Source organism: Echiichthys vipera (genome assembly GCF_963691815.1).
Source record: "Echiichthys vipera genome assembly, chromosome: 23".
NCBI lineage: Eukaryota > Metazoa > Chordata > Actinopteri > Perciformes > Trachinidae > Echiichthys > Echiichthys vipera.
This window is the reverse complement of record NC_139848.1, coordinates 13,056,368-13,077,570: the sequence shown is the minus strand read 5'-3', so window position 1 is coordinate 13,077,570 and position 21,203 is coordinate 13,056,368. Positions and strand designations below refer to the sequence as shown.

Sequence of the window (21,203 nt, the reverse complement as noted above, 5' to 3'; positions counted from 1 at the left end):
GAAGGCCCCTTCCATGCCCCAAGTCAGGAGAAGCAGAGAGCGAAAAAGCACCAGCAGCAGCACGTCCGAAGAGGGGGAGGTTGTTTATCAGGAGTCGGGGCAGTCCTCTCTATCTTCTTTAGAGAAGAGCGAGAGTGAGAGCGAGGGCGAGGGCGAGGGCGAGGGCGAGAGCGAGGGCGAGGGCGAGGGCAAGGGCGAGGGCGAGAGCGAGGGCGAGGGCAAGGGCGAGAGCGAGGGCGAGAGCGAGGACCCGGTGGTATCACCACATAAGTTGAAGCCGACCCTTGTAAACCGCAGCCCGTATGCTAAAAGGCTACGAAATAAAAGAACTGCGGAGAAGGTCAAGGCTGCAATCAGTAAGAGAAGGTTGCGCCTGTAGCGGTGTTTCTTTTATTAGGTTGTTCTTTTGTTCATTTTAGCTTAGTGCATGTTGTGTAGTGTTCAATGATGTTTTAATGTTCTAATTATGTATTCCTGATGTTGTAGTTTTGTTCAAAAAGTTTTCCAATGTTGTTGTATTGTTCTATTTATGTATTATTTAAATGTTATAGTTTTGTATAAGAAGTTGATAATTAAAAGTTATTTCTAAAGAAATGTTTCATTCTTAACAATGCCACCATGAATCAACTATAAGTAGTAAACGCTGAGGAGTTCAGAGCTGGGATGACAATATGTTGTTCCCTGGGTCTCCAGGTGGGTGCCTTGTGAATTTCAGCCTTTTTGGTCAATGCCCTGGTGAGATATAATCATTTTATGCAGAAGGTGTCCACCCGACGCTTGGAACCTGTTTAAACGTATGGCGAAGTGACAGCCTCGAACTGGCCATTAATATGTGGACACCTGATTTTAACTGAAAATGGCATTTTTACCCCCAAGACGTGGTGCTATGAGGCTGAAATTCACAGTATACACTCATCCAATAAGCCTTTACAACATATGTGAGTCTCAGCCTCCAACTCCAAAGCTGTCCCCGTTTTGACCCCGGTCAACACAGTAAATCAAGTATGAATATAGTGTAACTCAGAAACACTAAGGAGCACAGGGCTGGTATTGATAACTGTTGGTCCACAGTTACCTAGGTTTGTGCCAGGTCGATCTCAGCCTCCTGGAACAATGCCCTGGGGTGTTATGAGCCCCTTTCTGCTGAATGCGCCCAAAGGCAACACGTACGACGGGATCCCAATCGGGGCACACTCCGCTTTGTTCAAAGTGTGGGAATTGAACACGGCGCCAATGGAAGGGTGACCGAATTGGACACCCAGGGTCGCCACTTCCCTAATATTAATATTTGCATATTAACTTGAATTTCGGCAAAGATCACGCACCAGTCTCTTCAGCAGCCGTTTCCTCTACAGCCGGCGACTTTGTGCCGCATTCATTCTTGTCGTCTTGTTCCGCAGTCGTTGTCTCCGCGACTTTCTCTTCTTGCTTTGAATCCGCAACCTCTGATTTGGAATCATCCCGGAACAAAACGACACCCGCAAACTGGACCAAGACCTGGGAAAACACACAAAGTATATCCATTAGAGTTGCTACGGAGCAGAGCATAGGGAAGACAGGTGCAGTCCACATAATGTTGCCGATAGCAGCTAACGCGTTTGGTAGATAATGACGCCAGTACAGATGGATTGTGTTGGAAGAAGCTACTAATGGGAGTAACAGGCAAACCACCTTTCATGGAAGTGCTGGAAGTATGATTTCCGGGTCTAAGCCTTGTTTTTCTACAACGCAGCAGTGCCGTGTTCCCTGTTGTTTGAACTAGTGACCGGCCGATACATTGGACAGACAATATTGTAAGTCGATATTTGCGTTTTGTAGGTATCAACGGATGCGGGCTGCTGCGTTCACCGTTTTTTCCGGCTGCTAATACAGACTGATTGAGACTAGTAACATTTGTTATAATCGTTGTGTAAATTTTATGATGTAAATTTAGGGAGCAAAAGTAGTATCGGCTCAAGGAAGACGTTAAATATTGGTATCAGCCCTTAAAAATCCATATCTGTGGATCCCTGGTTTGAACAGATCTGGGTTTTTAAAAAAAAAACTTAATGGTCATTTTACCTCTCTCATATTGATGAAAAAGATGTCTAAAAATAATCGAAATATTTAAAGAAACTTTCGAGAAAAAATAAACTTTAAAGCAAAAGAGAATTTGGTTTGGTGGTAAAATGGGTAAGGTTTGGTTCACCAAAAGCTAAATAATGAGCCCTTGGTATTTATTATGTTGCAGTTGCCAGTTTTAACCTACAGTGTTGCGTTTTAAAAGGTAAGTGTGTAATGTAAATGTTTTTTACCGCATTATAGAATGGCATACAGTCAAAATAAACGGTCAATTTGATTTTATGGAGGAAAATTAAAGCTGCAGTCGTCTGGCGGATCGAGTTGACTCAGTCAAATGTCAAATGTCTACAACACTCAGGACCCTCCCCCTCTACCATCGAGCTCCTCTGCTCCCTCCGGTCGAGTGCTCGTCAGTGCGTGTGCACCAGCATTTTGTGAACGCGCACGTCTCTTCTCTCATTGGCAAACGGACGGAGTACACGCTACACAGAGGTACGCTCAGTGAATGTCATTCATTCATATTCAACCTCTTGTCCCTGTTGGGGTCGCGGGGGGGGGGGGGGCTGGAGCCGATCCCAGCTGACTTCGGGCGTGAGATGGGGTACACCCCGGACAGGTTGCCAGTCTATCACAGGGCACATAGAGACGAACAGAGACAGACAACCATTCACACCTACGGGCAATTTTAGAGTCATCAATTAACCTAACACGTGCATGTCTTTGGACTGTGCGAGGAAGCCGGAGAACCCGGAGAAAAGCCATGCAGACATGGGGAGAACATGCAAACTCCTCACAGAAGGGCCCCAGCCGGGATTCGAGGGCGACAGTCCTAACCACCATACCACTAACTTCAGCTTTAATCATTCAGATTTGAGCTGGGCGATACGACCCAAAACTCATGCATGATACGTCACACGGAGCGACTCCTTCCAGACTTCGGCTCTCTTCATCTTCACACACCCTACAGCCTGTGAAGTGCACGATTCATGACCAGATAAAGGCGCAAAATATGAAGGGATGGACGTTTTTCTATGGTTATGCGATACTTATTGTCGTAACGCACAGCCCTAGTTCAGATTAATCGACCACTCAAGAATACAGTCGATAGACACACAGACATTCTGCACCCAAACACACAGAGGTCTACCTGCAGCGCCTTGTTGTACTGGCGGTTGGAAATGTATAGCTCAGCTGCCATGTTGATGAAGTCGTCGCTGACCAGGCTGGGGTGTCGCGCCAACGCTTCCTCCACTACACCCAGAGCTGAGGGCAAGTCATTACTCTCATAGTAACTCCTAAACAGGACACACGGACAGATGCAGATGTTAGCGACAAGCTCCAGCCATGACACTTTCTTAATGAAATGCTGTGTTGGGTCTCCGTGTGTGTGAGCTGTACTTGGCCATGTCCTTGGAGAGTTGCATGAAGTGCTCCCCGTCCTCCAGCGGCAGCAGCGACAGGATCCTGCGGTAGCCGTCCATGCACTGCTTGTGCTCCCCCAGGCGCATATAGAGGCTGGAGCGCTCCCACACGTAGCGCACGTTGGTGGGGTTGTACTTAATGGCTGTGGGGGGAAGGGGAATATTTAAAACCAATCACACAGCTTCAAATAATTCTTTTCAACTGGTGATAAATCTGCAGATTAGTTTCATGATTAGTCCTAGGAGAAAACTGTAATCTCAAACACTCACACCCGTATAATAATTTCTAAAGCTACAGTGCGGAACTTCTACCGCTCCCTGGAGGATTTCTGCGTCATTACAACGTTGCGACCGGCACCTCAATATGACGTATGGCCCGGTGTAACCCGCCCCTCCCCTGCACCACCACCGTACGCCATTCAACAACATTTTGATGCTTTTTTGAAGAAGAGTCAATGCAATTTTTTTTAAAAACGACTCTTCAGAAGAGGTAATTATGGTAAGTCTTTTTTGTGCCTCACAAACACAGAATAGTATGTTTAGTTACACATAAACAAGAGTTTTTATTTGTTACGGACGTTAGTGCTGCCCATAATTTACTTTTTGTCCGTCGGCCTCCTGTAGCTGGTCGTTGATGAAAAACTAAATGTTAGATAATCCATTATCATTATTATTAGACACTAAAATAGTCCCTCACAGTGAGAAAATGAGTGCTGTGTTGCACCAATTACTGTTCCATTATATGATTTGTAATTTATAGTCACCGGCAGGACTGTAAACACGCACGCATGCTGCTCGCAGCGCTCTCCTCCCCCCTCCCTTCTCGTTGTCAGGTAAAAAAAAAAAAAAGGTAGAACGCGTCATTTCCATTTCGATTTACCGTGAGGTATTAGAGGAGCCCAACAGCTTCTTCAGCGTCGGATCATCTCCTCTTGTGGTGGATTGGGTGAAACGGATATTTACAGACACTCACTCACACCTAAATGTAGCGCGTCGGACTGACCCTTTGAGTAGCAGACGATGGCCTGTCGGATGTTGTCCTGCTCCAGAGACATTTCTGCTAGTCTGATCCACTCCTCGCCGTCGGAGGGGTTCAGGTGGGCGGCGATCAGGCCAAACTGCAGGGCTTTCTCCACGTCTTCATCGTCCTCGTAGATCATAGCCAACGTGGAGAAAGGCTCATAGGCCAGAGGAGCTGGAGGAGAAAAAAGGTGAAGATCAGTTTGGATCAATTGGAAAGGTAAAAAGTTGATAACATGCACGCTTGTTGTTTCGTACCCTGTCTTATGATCTCCATACACATCAAGATAGCGTCCTCCTTCTCTCCTCTGGCAAAGCGGATGTTGGCTTCTCCCATTAAGCCTCTCAGAGCTCGGGGCAGTTTGCTGCGATGTCGCCGCTCCTGGACACACACAAAGTACAAAGTCACAAACTAATGCACTCGAGGAGCTGGGGAAATACACACTCTTCCCTCCCCGTTCCTCACCTTCATCATCTTCTTGTTTTCTCGATTCAGCTCCATTTCCAGCGCAAACACGTCCCCCACCGTCAGATCCTCCTCCTCCTCCTCGTCCTCCTCCTCCTCCAACTCTCTCCTCTTCCTGCTCCTCAAACTCCTCCTTCTTCTTTTGCCCCCTCGCTTCTGCCTCTTGTTGGTTTCCTCCACCTCTGTCTTATCCCCGTCCCCTTCATCCGCCTTGTAATCCTCATCACCTTCGTCGTCAACGTAGCTTAAGTTGTCCTCCCCTTCCTCCTCCCCTTCCTCCTCTCCTTCCTCATCCTCCTCCTCTTCTTCTGAAGATGGTGGTTCTGGTCGTTCTTCCAGCATGGAGGCAAACGCCAGCTGGACCCCTGGGCTGACTCCCTCCTCTGACAGGAGGGGAGAGTTGAGTCAGGTAATGTCATCAACAGTCATCATGTTATATAATAATAATAATAATAATCCATCTTCCATAATCATCTTTACTTTTTACTGTGAGCCACAGAAAGTGATCTGTGGTCATTCGTACCCCGGGTTTTGCCTCTCAGGTTACGCGTGAATGAATCTGATTATTATTATTTTTCTTGTATAATTAATGAATTAATGAATCACGTTACACTACAAAATGTCAGAAAAGTCCCATCACAACTTCACAGAGCCAAGGCAATCATATCAAATTCACATTTCGCAGCGCCACATGCAAAAACAGTTGCAGTTTACCATCTTTTATGATAAATAAGCAGCAAATGTGCAAATCTCTGATGCAGACAGGAGAGAAAAACGGGAATTTTCTGCTGATCAACTACACTGCAAAATCCGTAGTGTTGTTTTTTCAGTGTTCATTTTGAGTTGGGGGGTGTTGATTTTGGTGTTATTGTCAGTTAAGCAAGTTAATTGTTTACACCTGTAACTGAGTTACATTCCCCCGTGGCGGAGTTGATCACAACATCCATTGGTCGAACAGATTTACCAGCAGGCCATGCTTTTTTATTTTAAGTGTTGAGAATAAAACAATGATTATGATTTTTTTCATTCACGGCCAAAGTATAATTTCTGAAAGCAAATAAACATAAATTAAAAAAGTCTGAAGGGATCCCATCCCACCAGACTGTGATGTATGAGGAAGCTCTATGTTGTTTCATAAGGAGCTGTTCACAGACTATCAGATGATGGGGACTGGAAGTGGAACAGTGTAAGCTTGCCCTGTGTTTTCACTTGGAGTTTGGGGGGGGGGGGCGTCAAGGGCCCCGGTGCATCGCACTGGAAGCACCATCCTTACCTACGCCCCTGAATGTGTCCTAAAATAACACTGTATGTTAAATTTAACACTCAGAGTGAAAGGGAATAACACAATTTTAGTGTTAAAACCACACTTTAATGTGTCCTAAAATAACACTGTGTGTTTTAATACTCTGAGTGAAAGGGAATAAAACAATTTTAGTGTTAATCCCACACTTTAATGTGTCCTAAAATAACACTGTGTGTTTTAATACTCAGAGTGAAAGGGAATAACACAATTTTAGTGTTAAAACCACACTTTAATGTGTCCTAAAATAACACTGTGTGTGTTAATACTCTGAGTTAAAGGGAATAACACAATTTTAGTGTTAAAAACACACTTTAACGTGTCCTAAAATAACACTGTGTGTTTTAATACTCTGAGTTAAAGGGAATAACACAAGTTAATGTTAAAACAACACTTTAACGTGTCCTAACATAACACTGTTGTGTTAATACTCTGAGTTAAAGGGAATAACACAATTTTAGTGTTAAAACCACACTTTAATGTGTCCTAAAATAACACTGTGTGTGTGTTAACACTCCAGGTGAAAGGGAATAAGACAATTTTAGTGTTAAAACCACACTTTAATGTGTCCTAAAATAACACTGTGTGTGTGTTAACACTCCAGGTGAAAGGGAATAAGACAATTTTAGTGTTAAAACCACACTTTAACGTGTCCTAAAATAACACAATTTTGTTAGTTAAAAGTGCACTTATGTGGTGTCTAAAACAAAACCAAGGGTGTCAAACTTTAACACTATTAAAGTGTTAAAATATGACATTTTATATGAACTCAGAAAAGTATTAAAATTAATTTCTGGGAGTTGAATTAACACTTCTGGTTTTGCTGCGTAACCAAGTCGCCATGTCAGTTCTTGGTCACACTCAGATGCAAATACGCACCTATCAATGTTTGCGTCTAGCTTGTATCAAAAAGTATCAGGTCTCAAGGGACTGAAGCAAACTTTTAAGTGGTCAAAATGTCAAAAAGAAGTCAAACGAGTCTTGCTTAGACACCGGTGCACGTGTGAAACCCACACCGGAGTCAGACGGACGGCACATTTACCGATCTTCCCCGGGATGTGTGCAGAGGTGGAGGGCTGAGCATCACTCTCCGCATCTTCAACAGACACCTCGGACTCCTGAGACAGAAGAGAAAATGTGCACTTAAGCTACCATTAAACAAAAGTGCACACTTTAGAGCAGACTTTTAAGTTAAATATACTGATATTATAGACTTAACTCTAAACACAAATGTAAATTAGCGTGACAATATTGTCGAAGTAACGTCTGTTAAACGAAGCTAATGGAAAGGGTGACAATGTGTCGGCTAAAGTTAGCTAGCTATGCTAACCTAGCTTTGCTCCTGAGCGGTTTTCTTTAGCCTGTTTAGCTAGCTCGCCTCCGTGTCGGTCACTTGTCATTTACCTTGGGTTTCCGCTCGTCTCTCCGCTTGTCAAACTCCTCAAAAGTTATCCTACCCTCCAGGTAGTCTATCAGCTCGGCGCTGAAGCCAGACATGTCTGCCTGTCTGGAGCACACGCGTACGGCGCCGGGGAAGGGCCAAAATTAGGACTACCGCGTAGTCTCATTAACGTACATACATAGACGGGAGGGGCGTGCCTACAGCTCCGCCATCTTGGAACAGGGCTAGCAGGGGCAGCGGTGCAAAAACCCACAATTATCCGCAGAATTTTGGATCGAATTACAAACCTCTTGATTTGTTAAAAACTTCACACGTGTAGCTATGAAACAGGGTTCTTATATAGGTACAGATATTTTAAAAATACTGGTTTTACTACCCAAATACTACTAAATGTTATCAGCAGACGAGTTTCTGACAGCCAGAGAGCCATGGCTACATTAATAATAATACTAAATGGTAAATTATGTAATTAAAATATTACTGAAATAGAAATTAATAATAATAATGAGATAAGTTAACCCTTTATTAGTCCCACAAAGGGGACATTTCCTTTTTATAGCAGCAAAGTGGAGAGCAAACAATAAGAAACAATACATTGTAGAAAATATAGGAAAAATATGAACAATATAAACAAAGGGAAATGTAAAATATAGGAATAACGGCTGCTATAACCACTGAGCCACCAGTCGCCCCATGTAAAGAGGTTGAAGGTCCCCGAGGCAGCGGCCGCAGTCGAACCTGTTGCCCTTTACTGCATGCCCCCCCCCCCTCTCTCTCACCCCATTTCCTGTCTGTCCTGTATAAAAAAGGCTTGAAAAACTGCAAAAAAAAGCATCTTTAAAAAAAAGATTAACAAGAACAACATAAATTGAGTATTTTTTTAAATATTTAAATATAATATTTTGTTAGGAGGAGAGCACTATGAAAAAAAATCTTAACCCGGCATGGTAAGGATGCGGCGGGCATATGTGTCTATGGATGCACCCATGTTTACATGTATATATGTGTATGGATGCACTCGTGTTTACATGTGTATATGTGTATGGATGCACTCATGTGTATGGATGCATTGTAGGAGTGAGTAGCCCTGTTCCAAGATGGCTGCCCTGTAGGCACGCCGCTCTAGTGGATGGCAGCAGCCGATGCAGCGTGTATGTACTGGTGTGGCAGATGACAACAATACTCTTATTGTTATAACAAATACATAATTAACTTGCTATAACACTTTACATTTTTGTATACAGGGCGATGAAGTTCTGCTGCTAGTGTCTGAACTGATTAATCCTCATTATCAGTAATATTACCGCAGTTCCAACCCTCCATGACTCCAATCAGTGTCCAGTGTCTGACTCCAGTTAGGTTACTGACAGTGTTGCAACTGCATAAGTAGCCAAATATGTCCATGGTGGCCATGTGGAAGTGTTTGGAAGCCTTTTGCTGTCACTGCCAGGAAAAGACAAACAGATTGGCATCATATTATATCATGAGAAGTTTATTCATGAGGGATAAACTCTTGAATACAATCATACAAACAGTACACATAATACACTACTCATACACATGGTGCAAAAAAAAAACAACCCTTTCTTACTAAAGTCCAAAAAAGTGAATAGAAAAGTAGAAAACAGCAACACAGGACCGAAGACAGAAGACAGCAGTGCAATGTAGTGCAGAAACCAAGTTCACAAACCAAGTGAGGTGCAATACAGAGTTTATGTAGCAGCAGGGTATTCAGATCAGTCCCTGAAAGTTGGGGAAGAAGCTGTTACATAGTCTGGAAGTGGTGGAACCTACTGCCACATGGGAGGGGGGAGAAAAGTTTGAGTGAGGGGTGGGCGGGGTCCCACGCAGTGCTCATTGCCTTGCGAATGCAGTGCGTGGTGTAGATGTGTGAAGGAGTCCGATGCTACCTCCGCTGCAGGTTCATTCGGTCCACGGTGCAGTTTCCAGACCAGGCAGTGAGGCAGGTACTCAGGATGCTCTCTATAACCCCTCTGTAGAATGTAATGAGGATGGGGGGGCAGGGCGGGAGGTGGGCTTTCCTCAGCCTTCCTCAGGAGGTGAAGACCAAGCCCCCGCCACAGCAACTCCCTGGTTGATCCAATACTGAAGCGCCAAAAACTGCAGTTCTTCAAGTGTCCAGTAGGAGTAGTTTGCACAATAGAGCAGTTTCTCATTGACCCCATGTTAAACAGGCCGTTTTCACAGCATCATTAAACCTGTTTAAGGTCCTGGTACAAAAAACATTCTAGTCTGTCCCTGACAAACTCCCCCTGCCTGGTGCCTGGTGCCTGGTTTTCTTGGTCTCATCAGACCAGACGATCTTACTTCGCACAGTCGGGGAGTCCTTCATGTGGTTTTGGCTAACTCTACGTGAGCTGTCATGTGCCGTGCACTGAGAGGCTTCCATCGGGCCACTCTGCCATAACGCCCTGATGGGTGGAGGGCTGCAGTGATGGTTGACTTTCTAGAACCTTCTCCCATCTCCCCGCTGCATCTCTGGAGCTCAGCCACAGTGATCTTTGGGTTCTTCTTCACCTCTCTCATCAGAGCTCTGGTCGTCCTACACTTCTTCCGTTTAAGGATTACGGAGGCCACCGTGCTCTGAGGAACCTGGAGTTTGGAACCTCGGCTTGATCTGCACCTTGCCGCGCTTGTGTCTCTGAGCTCTCAGGGCCGTTCCCTCGCCCTCGTGATTCTCATGTGCTCTGCCGTGCACTGTGAGCTGTAAGGTCTTACACAGACAGGTGGGGGCCTTTCCTAATCAGGTCCAATCAGTTTCATTACACACAGCTGGACTCCGATAAAGCTGTAGAACCATCTCGAGGACGATCAGAAGACATGGCCAGCACCTGAGTTAAAGGCTCTAACTACTTATGGACATGTTTCATTTTCATTTTTCATCACCCTTTATTTAACCAGGAATATTCCCGTTGAGATTTAAAATCTCTTTTCCAAGGGAGTCCTGGCCAAGACAGCAGCATAAACATACAAGTTTCATGTTTAAAACCAAAACAACACACAACTAAACATGAGAAATCAACAAAATCAAACAGCATTAAAAATAAAAAAGCAGATCTGTCATGAACGGTGCGGGGAAATAACAATGGGAGACTGGACCCGAATGCAGACACGGACACAGGGTAAAAATACAAACAAATATTTAATACACACGACAGAAACGGGAACAATACAGGGGAAACAGAAATACTGAAGACGAGACGGTCAGGAAACAGGAACGCGGGAAACTACGGGAAAAAACAAAGACAACAATGATCAACACAACAATCAACGAGGAGCGCAAAAACCAGAACGAGCGAGAAACCGGAGCCAATCGGACAAACAGTTTACCAGGGGAAGGACAACAACGTCAGCTCAGGGTTTATATACTCCTTCAGGTGATTAGGGTAACAGGCTGCAGCTGGGTAAGGACACGCTTACACTGTAAAAATGAATTTGTTGGCTCAACTTAAAAAAACTAGTTACCTGGCTGCCTTAAAATTTTGAGTTAGGTGAGCTAAGGAAGTCTAGTTATTTACACTTACATGTAAGTTGTTACCACTTAAAATAATAGGTTTAATCGACTAATCCAAAACCGAAAAAGCAGTTGGGTCAACTTGATATTTTCAGTTCAGCCAATAATATTTTTTGTACTACTAACAAGGAAATTTAAGTTGTATTAACTCGATACCTACTTGAGGTGACATTATAAAACAAGTCGGACCAAAAAACATCTATTTTTTACGTTTGTTTCTCATACCATGAAACTTAAGTTGTTTCAACTAAGACCATCAGTTCAATCAACATAACATTTTAAGGCAGCCAGGTAACTTTTTAGGTCAAAGTTGACCACACTAACGATCTTAAGTTTGATCAATACCTTCAAATTGCATTGAATGTCAGGTCAACTAAATCATCTATTTTCTAAAATGACTGTGGAAAACATAAAGAAATTACTTTTTTTCACAAAATATTTATTTGAACACAATACTGCAAATTTCTAAAACCATGTAAACGTATAAACAATGAGCAGGCCATGACGTGAACTGAGTCAGGTCACTTTGAACAGTTACAAACAGTCCAAAAATGGTAAAAAAAATGTGTGGTCCCACCTGTATTTATCCAGAAAATATCTAAAAATGTAATTTCTCTGCTGAGCTGCATAATTAGTGGGATTACAATAACAATTGTACTTAAATAGAACATTTGTATTTACACAACGCAGAAAAGGCAGCCATACGGAACTATGCAAGCACAGACCAGGCTCTATGTCGATCAAACCATTTGCTGCAGAATCTTGTTTTTGAGTGCAAGAACTTTGGATGAGCATGTTGCTCTGCCAACATCCATGACAACTTTCTGGATCACCTCAAAGCTGTACTTCAGTCCCTTTGGATAGTCGATGTTGAGACTATACAGGAGGCCAATTAGGATAGCATACGCGTTTGGAACACTTTTTAGCTCACAGATGACAACTTTGTCCTCCAGTATCACTGCAACATCCATGTCTGCGATCATGTCACCATCATCAGATTCTCCGGTCATGAAGAGTAGGCCTACACTGACACCTCTTGCCACTTTGTTCTCAGAATCTGCCGCCTGGAGACAGTAGGTGAAAACACAAAAATGAGGTATTCTACTCTAAAGATTCTAGGGCAAAGCAAGGCAATCTTGTTTTATACATTGGTCTCGGAAACACACAATTTAAAAGGACATTTAAGAGTTTCCCTATTTTTCAAATGACCTCCCAAGTGAGTAAAATAGTGTTTTAGACTACAAGGTTAGGCTAACTGTTAACGTTACACTCAAGTTAGCTTAGTCATTGTCAAACATTTAAAAGATGAAAGTGACATTTTTCTAACGCCAAAACCTCTTAATATTCTGATTTATGATCAAACAAATATTTCCCAGAGTGGTAATGCACACTGCTAATGAACATGAAAACTATATCTGATTTACATGTGCAGGATTTACCTGTGTTTTTTGTGGCAAAGGTTCATGTGTGATAGTTAGCTTATATGTAACATTAGCTTACACGGAGCTTACAGGGGTAATATGTTGTCAATTTTATTGTATAGGATATATATATAAATTTATATATATATATATAATGTAGGGGCTACACAGTGGTGTAGGGGTTAGCACTGTTGCCTCACAGCAAGAAGGATCCAGGTTCGCATCCCAACCTGGGCCTTTCTGTGTGGAGTTTGCATGTTCTCCCCGTGTCTGCGTGGGTTTTCTCCGGGTTCTCCGGTTTCCTCCCACAGTCCAAAGACATGCATGTGTTAGCTTAATTGATGACTCTAAATCACCCGTAGGTGTGAATGGTTGTCTGTCTCTGTTCGTCTTTATGTGCCCTGCGATAGACTGGCGTCCTGTCCAGGGTGTACCCCGCCTCACGCCCGATGTCAGCTGGGATTGGCTCCAGCACCCCCTGCGACGCCGATCCCGGGATAAGCGGTTGAAGATGGATATAATGTAGGGATAGATAATATGGAAACCTAGTTTGGCATAAATAGAATGGCATACTGCCCCTTTTAACTTACAGAAACTTTACTTACCTCCTTCTGTCGACCAGTATGCCTCTGTGTGGAATGAAATGGACTCTGCATTGGGCAGTCTGTGATGTGCTTGTGTGGGTTGTCCAAGGCAATTTTGCAGGGGCTACTACTGTTTAATAATGGTGTCAACTCAGCAATCTTAGTTACCTGGACTGTTCTGATTTAACTGAGGAGTTGACAATAAAAAAAACTTAATATTTCAAGTTGGCTCAATGATTTAGATACTTTTAGTTCGATTGACTGGGGAAAATAAGTTGAATCAACAAAAAACCTAAATTCATTTTTACAGTGTACCAGACCTGGGCGACAAAACACCAAGGGGAGACACATGCAGGGAAAAACAGATAGAGGGAGACAAACTCAACATGCAACGTGCAACACGTGCAAATTGTATTTAAAAAGGTCCTTAATCCTGCTTTTGAAATGCTCCGTGCTGATAAGGGATTCCTGTTTGAATGACCCTGGAGTTTATTCCAAGATAAAGGTGCTAAATATTTAAAAGCACTTTCACCAAACACAGCGTTGGTTCGAGGAGCATCTTTCAGTTTCACTGTCATATTTCAGTTTTTGTTCTTTAATACATTTGCAAAACAATTCTGTGCTTTTCTGTCAAAATGGCTGCAAATGCAAATGAGCATTTAAGAGGGTCTGAATGAGCTCCACACCCACTGTACATTTCTCGTAATGATGATCAGATAATATGTGTGTTGCATTGTGTATTTAACACCTTTTTTTGAATTCATGTGCACTGGTTTCTTATTTTTGCTGCACACCCAGTATGCTTCACAAATGTTTGGCTCCCTCAGTCATTGTTCTCGATTGAGATGAGAAGCGTTCGGCCGTATGAAAGTGCCGCTGAAGCGTGCACCATTGAAAACTGAACGTGACGTATTTGTTTTGTTATGAACCGGCTGGAGACGTGCGTCAAAGCCTATCTGCTTTTCCATTTCCCCCCCGGATCTGGAGTGGCGCGGCAACTGCTGCTGTCCATTCAACGGGCCCGTGCTTGACGTATTCCGCGTTATCTTTTTCTCTCTGTGCAAGAAAAGAGAGGGAACGGAAGAAGAGAGAGGATGGAGGGGATGGAGGGGATGGAGGGGATGGAGGAGATGGAGGGGATGGAGGGCATGGAGGGTGTGGCTTCATCCTGCTGCTGCTGCTGTTTCCTCAGTGTGACTGCACATCAGTGAACTCTGGTACCTTTTCTCCATTGACCTCGTATTCCTTTAGTGTCCTGGATGGTCTTGACCTTCCAAACTGTGCGAGGACTGTACCTGAAGTCTAACCCAGGTGAGTACACGTAGACGTGAGCTACTTTATCCACCAGAAACAGTGCAGGGATCTTGGTGATATTGATTTATACAACCTTAACCTCCCTTTGCCTTTTTAAAAAAAGATATTTAACAATCTCTAAGGGACTGTGTCAAAATTATAAGGTAGAAATGGGTTATGTTGCCTGATATTTAACCTGCAACGTAACAGAATTGTTGTAAAGTTAAATGTATCACGGAGCCAACGTGCACATCAGGATCACCAAACTATAGCTGCAACTTACTCTACAACGCTTCACAGGGAATAAGCTCACATCACACAAGTGACTTAGTACTGAAATCCTATCACTGCGATTACAAATGCACCTTTCTCTCTTCATCTTGCACCTTAAGATCCACTTAGTATATTGTAATATAGTATTTTAAATTTGCGATACTGTACTTTTATTGTAGTTTATATTTTGTATTTCTGATTGTATTGTACCGCTGCTACGACGACCTCATTTCCCCTTGGGGATAAATAAAGTTATCTATCTATCTATCTACTTATTTTCATTATCCATTCTTCTGTTGTTTTTTGCCCAAGGAAAAGTTCACAAAAAGTGAAAAGTGCCCAACGCAGGTTACAAGGTGACGTCTTCAAATGTCCTGTTTTGTCCGACCAACAGCCTGTTGACGTACGCCGTAGACAGGAAAGCAACAAATACTCACATTCTAGAAGCTGGAACTGATAATAAAAGTTTTTCTCAGTAATTGCCATAATTAGAACAGCAACAACATGTCTTGCGAAGCCCAAAAAGGTTGCCATAGTTTTAAGTTATGAAGAATATACGTTGTTTTCCCACAAAAAAGTAAAAAAACTATAGTAAAAACTCTGTAAAGAGGCTCGGAGCACATCTACTCTTTCTCATTCTCCTTGTGCCCCGCCCACCACCATTGCTATGGTTACACCAAGAATTATAAATACTAAAAATAAACAAATAAAAATCCTGTTAAAGTAGAATTACAGAGCAAAATCCTCCCATGGTCCTTTTCAGCATTAATAATCTTTAAATAACATGTTTTTTGCCCATGAAAAGTCCACAAAAAGTGAAAAGTGCCCAACGCAGGTTACAAAGTGACGTCTTAAAATGTTTTGTTCTGTCTGACCAGGAACAGCCCAGAACCTGTATACGTACACCGTAGACAGAAAAGCAACAAAACCTCACATTCTAGACACTGGAACGAGCAAATCTTTGGCATTTTTGCTTCATAACACATTCAAAAGAGTTAACTGATAATAGAATACCCCGATGATAAAAGTTTCTGTCATTTCATGAATAGATGAATTCATTTTCAACATGTCCTCGACGGAAGTCCACATGTTATTCTTATTTTGTGAGAGGCAAAGTTTGGCACAATTTTTTCTCTTGGGTATTCTTGAGACGCGTTGTTTTTATGTTAAAGCCAATATTTAGTGCTCTTGACTCACGCACTGTGACAAGAGAGGCCTTTCTCACAGTGCGTGCGGATTATTTTTGGGAAACCTGGAGACAACCTACTATGTCTTCTAAATATATCACCATGACGACCGTTACTGTTCCCTTGCACGGTGATATGATTTGGACTGTGAGGACTGCCCTTAGAGCGTGTCGAGACACCGGTGTTTGGTGTGTTTTTTGTCCAACTTGATTTTTGCGTCACAAGTTTTTCTAACACAAATGAATGATGCGGAAACATTCATAGCGCTGAAGCCTTTTGGCCCCGAAGAGTTGCTGCCTGTTAGCTTAAGTTTTAATAACTGTTCATTTAGCAGTTTGGGCGCAAAAATAGCAGCTGGGATGTTCAGTAAACAGAGAATTCCACTTCTAATATGTGTATTTTAGGCGGACTAAAGATGTTGCTTCACCAAAATCAACCTTGATAAGTGTTAAGCCCCGCCCCCCATCCCCCACCCCCCACACCAACAATTTGTGGACGGTCCCTAATCACTCAAAGCCCGGGATAACGCCTGAAAAGGGCTGCACAAATGAACTCCCTAACTTCTACTCTGTGTTTTTTGATCGCATGTTTTTCTTAGATTGTAGAGAAACCATCTATGTATATGTGTGATTGTGTGCACAAGCAGCAGGTTTGAACATCAGTGTGTAAACAGTATTGGGTCTTCGCGGGTCATTGTTTCCGTCCCTTATCAGGAACAAGTTATGCCGCTCAGTTGATCGGCACAAAGGCCGCGGGCTTCATAACAACCGCCTTTCCTCCACCCTCTCGTTTCTTCTCCTGCTTCTCTTCAGATACATTCAGCCTGCGATCGACGTGAACACTAGACACTTTTGTCTCAGCGTAACAAAAAGGGGAAGATTTGTTCACCACGATGTGATTTTCTTCGGGTACAACCTGGATTTTCTTTTTCCCATTTCTACCCACTTTCTTTTTTCTTCTTCTCTGGTTTTCAATGAGTGCGGAGTCCCTGTCGCCTTCCAATCATGAATGGGACCCCTGGCAGCTGCATGGCAGAGATGCCGTATGGATTCCAACCCCAGCTCAAAGGGCTCTACATCGCCACTGAGCTCATCATCGCGGTGCTCGCCATCATAGGGAACTTCCTGGTTTGTCTGGCAGTCACGCGCAACAAGAAGCTCCGCACTGTCACCAACTACTTCCTGGTTAGGAGATCCGTTTGTCCTTTTGGTCTTATTTTTATCCCCAGCGCAAATGTGTAATTCTTATCATAACATACAAACTGGTTTGGGAAAATTCTTTTCTACTGTGTGTGCATGTGTGTGCATGTGAAGGTATCACTGGCGGTGGCCGACATCCTTGTGGGCTTGGTGGCCATTCCCTGTGCAGTGCTGACGGACCTGGGTCGACCTCACCATGACCTGCCCCTCTGCCTGGTGCTGCTCAGCATCCTGATGGTGCTCACACAGGTACACGGACAAACTCACTCTCTGGTACAGTTAAAATGTATTCAGTTAATCTAAGTCATTTATACATAGTTAAAATTAAAACTAAGTAGGAAGTAGAATATTTGAATTACACATTACACATTTTAATCATGTAATAAATTCACTGAATAGGAAGAGTGCATTTTATTATATATTTACAAATACAATTTAAATGATTCATAGTCACTGCACATTGACTTTGGAATATAATTCAATTTTACTCTGGAGATCTTTCATCAGTGATGAGTCATTTCTAGTTAATGTAACCTTTCTTTCTCATATTTGTGATAACTGTGACGTATTTCGGTGACAGCAGATCAAAGACACTCAGGGGTGGCACCGTTGGAAAGCCCGTACATGAAAACATGTTCAAGAAATCAACTTTCATCTCTCTACGACCTTCTGTTACCAAGATACGGCAGAAAAAAGCTTATTTTATCACTAAAACTAGATTTTTCTCACCAATAACGCATCAGTAACACCAGATATGATACAGCACTGTGTTGGTCTTGATATCAGCTATCACAATCATATATATAATTATTAAAAACAACTCCCACTGTGACAGATAAGTCTTGTTGTCCGATTGGAAGAACATAAAGTGCACGTTACGTTTTAGCATTAACAGACGCCCCTGTGCCGTCCTCAGACTGTGATGACAACACTCATCTTCAGCATCATCATCTTAGTTGATATTCAAACAACTACTTAACTAAACACAATTTAAAGTGATACAAAATCTACTTATTAACAACAATTTCCTTGCTGTGAATGAATCTGAAAAATGATTCAGACTTTACTCAGTTACTTTAGATACATTTAACTGATAAGTTCAAGTTCAATACACGTGATATTGCTGAGGGACTTGTACGTGATATTCAGCAGTAGAATGTACTTGAAAAAATGTAGTGCAAATTGTTACAAGGATTTTATCAAGTAAATCCTACAAGTTATTTTTTTCAGTGTACTGTAACTAAGGGACCAACTAAGGGAAAGGCATATCCACCCTCCACCCACCTGCAATGGACGAAAAGGTGCAGCTGCTCTGTTTTAGTCTTTCCACTTTGACCCAAGAATCCCTCACGGATTCAGTCCAGTCTCGATTCACTAAATAAATATGAATGAATGAAATGAAAACATCTTCTTGCTAAAAACCCTGTAATACCTCTTCCAAATGCTTCTTCCTCTTCCAGAGCTCCATCCTGAGTCTGTTGGCAGTAGCGGCAGAGCGTTACATGGCCATCCTTCTGCCCTTCCAGTACCAACGTGTCATGAGCCCCAAGAATGCCCAGCTGGCTCTGCTGGCCACATGGGGCCTGGGAGCCATCTCTGGGTCCGTGCCGCTCATGGACTGGAAAAGACAACCAGCAGACTCTGAGTAAGAGATGAGTGACCAAGTAAAATGAAAAACTTCATGGTAATAAAACTGCAGGCGAATGCAATGAGCAAATGGACAGCGAATGAATGGGACGATGAAGAAAATCAGGGAAACAGCGTGTGGCGTGGGATGTGTGTAATGTTGCCGCCTCCCTGTCTTTCCAGCTACTGCATCTTCACGTGTGTGGTGGACATGAACTACATGGTCTACTTCAACTTCTTCTGCTGCCTCCTGGTGCCGCTGGCGGCCATGTTCGTGATCTACGGCCACATCTTCCTCACGGTCCGCCGCCAGCTCAGACGCATCGCTGTGGCCAGGGGAACCGCGGGGGACGCGAGGGCTGCTGTCAGTGGAAGCACCGGGACGGAGGACACTGGGAGTTCTGCTGCAGAGGGAACCACGGGAGGCGGGGTCAACGTGGGGACAGGACTGAAAGGAAAAGGAACCGGCAGACAAGCCAGGGAAAAGACAGTAAAGTGTAAAGCTGAAGTAAGGCCCGGGGAGGAAGTAGAGTCTGGCATCGGGTCGCTTATTGAAACCGAGACTACCACTGTATTTTTAAAGTCAGGGCTCAGGATCGCTTCAGCCGGATCTAGCAGCTCCAGCTCCACTCCCGCTGACCCCCGTCCATCGGAGTCCAACGAGGCCAAATCCAACCTTCGCACCCGTCAGGAGATGCGTAAGGCCACCTCCCTCTTCCTGGTCCTGTTTCTCTTCATGGTGTGCTGGATGCCCATCCACCTCATTAACTGCATCTTGCTGCTCTGTCCACAGTGCCAGGTGCCCATGTCACTCACACTAGCAGCCATTTTGCTTTCGCACGCCAACTCAGCACTCAACCCAATTCTGTACGCGTACAGGATGAGGTCGTTCCGACGCACTCTGATAGGAATGTGGAGAGGACTGTGGAGCGTTGGGCCAAAATGATGAGCAGTAGAGCAGCTCTGTGGGTCACAGGGAGTTCTTAGAGAGCGTCAAAACACTGTCAAAAGTAAAAAGTGGCACTTTTTGTTCAAGAATCCAACACACCTGGTCATATTAAAGACTAACCCATCGTTCATTGTTGCATACTTCAATTTATTGAAACATTCAATGGTAAAGTTTTGATAAAATAACTATTTTAAAGTCTTAACCCTCTGGACACTGTCTAAAAAATTCTGTTCTGCCATTAAAAGCACTTTTTGGTCACTGGATCATATCTAAAAATATAAAATGATTTTTTTTTGTTCATTAACTCCAGTCCTAATCATGTATAGCAAATTTGAATACATTTTTCGTAAAATAATACCCTTTAAATACCAATTTATTATTAAAAAAGTCACTTTTTCAGCACCTGTTGGTTCCCAAACTTTTATGATGATGCAGACGTGGAGGCAAAGGTCATATTGATATAAGCGGGTTCGATCTAATAATATTAATAATAATAGATACATTTCATATAGCGCTTTTCTCAGTACTCAATAAACTCAGAGTTTATTAAAAGAGTGTTTTAAAGACTTACCTACTGGCCCCTGTACCAGCTCCTCTCATAGTAAAGTCCGTTCAAGTCAAATAGCAAAGTCAATCCAAAAGGAAGGAGCCCATTGGTGCTTCGTTTAGGAATCTCTCACCTTTTCCAATCTATTTTGGGGACAAGGTAAAAAGTGTCCAGTACGGTGCGGTCGATGAGGGACGGGAAATGCTCCATAGCAGTCACACAGCTGAAATTCTGAACATTAAAAAATGTAAATATTTCGGAATAAATCAAGTAAATGCAAGCAAATTGCACTTTGGCATTTACTGTTAATATGTAGGATACTGTTTTTTGTTTAGCCAAGCTTTTCAAAATAAAGGTTTTCTGTGCATATAGTACCTTACACTTCTAATCCTTTGAAAACATAAACATAAAAAAAACAGCAAAGAGAGGCGAGTCAAATCAACAACTGCGTGCTTTATTGATACACAGTAAAGCATTTTATAATACAGTAGTAAGGCATATATTTGGTGGAATCTGATATGTTGTGAAGTATTGACGAGTTATTTGAAAAATGACGTGAGAATGAAGCACAAACTTTGTAAATGAAAAAAAAACAAAAAAAAACTAAGAAATAGTTCGAATTCAGTGTCTGCATCCAATCAAAAAAACCCTCTCGGATCACGCTACAGAAATATGATGCCAAAAAAACAATCAAGTGTATAACTCCGTGATGCTTCTCTGAGTGGTTACACATTAAATAAGGATGGAGTTTATTTAGTCACATGCTAATATTGTAACACAACACACGGCACAAACAAAATCGCTTTTTTAAACAAAGACAAAAGACTCTGCCAGAACAAACACCTCCTCCTGCAGAAAACAAATATCTAGTATGTCCCAGGTATGACAGTAGTGCACACACATTTATTAGAGTTTTTGT

General features: G+C 42.9%; 2 protein-coding genes across 2 annotated transcripts in view; one reads left to right on the top strand and one right to left on the bottom strand.

Moving 5' to 3' along the window:
• Positions 1-7,775, bottom strand: part of gtf3c3 (general transcription factor IIIC, polypeptide 3) — a 34,344-nt gene extending 26,569 nt beyond the window's left edge. The window contains exons 1-8 of the mRNA XM_083937648.1: positions 7,673-7,775; positions 7,311-7,386; positions 4,969-5,351; positions 4,761-4,884; positions 4,486-4,677; positions 3,460-3,625; positions 3,209-3,356; positions 1,326-1,497 (exon numbers count right to left, since the gene is read on the bottom strand). Of these exons, the coding sequence (XP_083793774.1) occupies positions 1,326-1,497; positions 3,209-3,356; positions 3,460-3,625; positions 4,486-4,677; positions 4,761-4,884; positions 4,969-5,351; positions 7,311-7,386; positions 7,673-7,765 (1,354 nt within the window). The 5' untranslated portion in view covers positions 7,766-7,775. The remainder of the gene's footprint in view (positions 1-1,325; positions 1,498-3,208; positions 3,357-3,459; positions 3,626-4,485; positions 4,678-4,760; positions 4,885-4,968; positions 5,352-7,310; positions 7,387-7,672) is intronic.
• Positions 7,776-16,967: 9,192 nt separating this feature from the next.
• LOC310964772 (adenosine receptor A1-like) lies at positions 16,968-19,734 on the top strand (the record flags this gene model as incomplete). The annotated part of the gene is made up of 4 exons (XM_083938030.1): positions 16,968-17,147; positions 17,277-17,411; positions 18,623-18,807; positions 18,972-19,734. The coding sequence occupies 4 exons, from the start codon at positions 16,968-16,970 to the stop codon at positions 19,732-19,734; spliced, it is 1,263 nt and encodes a 420-aa protein (XP_083794156.1).
• Positions 19,735-21,203: the final 1,469 nt, after the last annotated feature.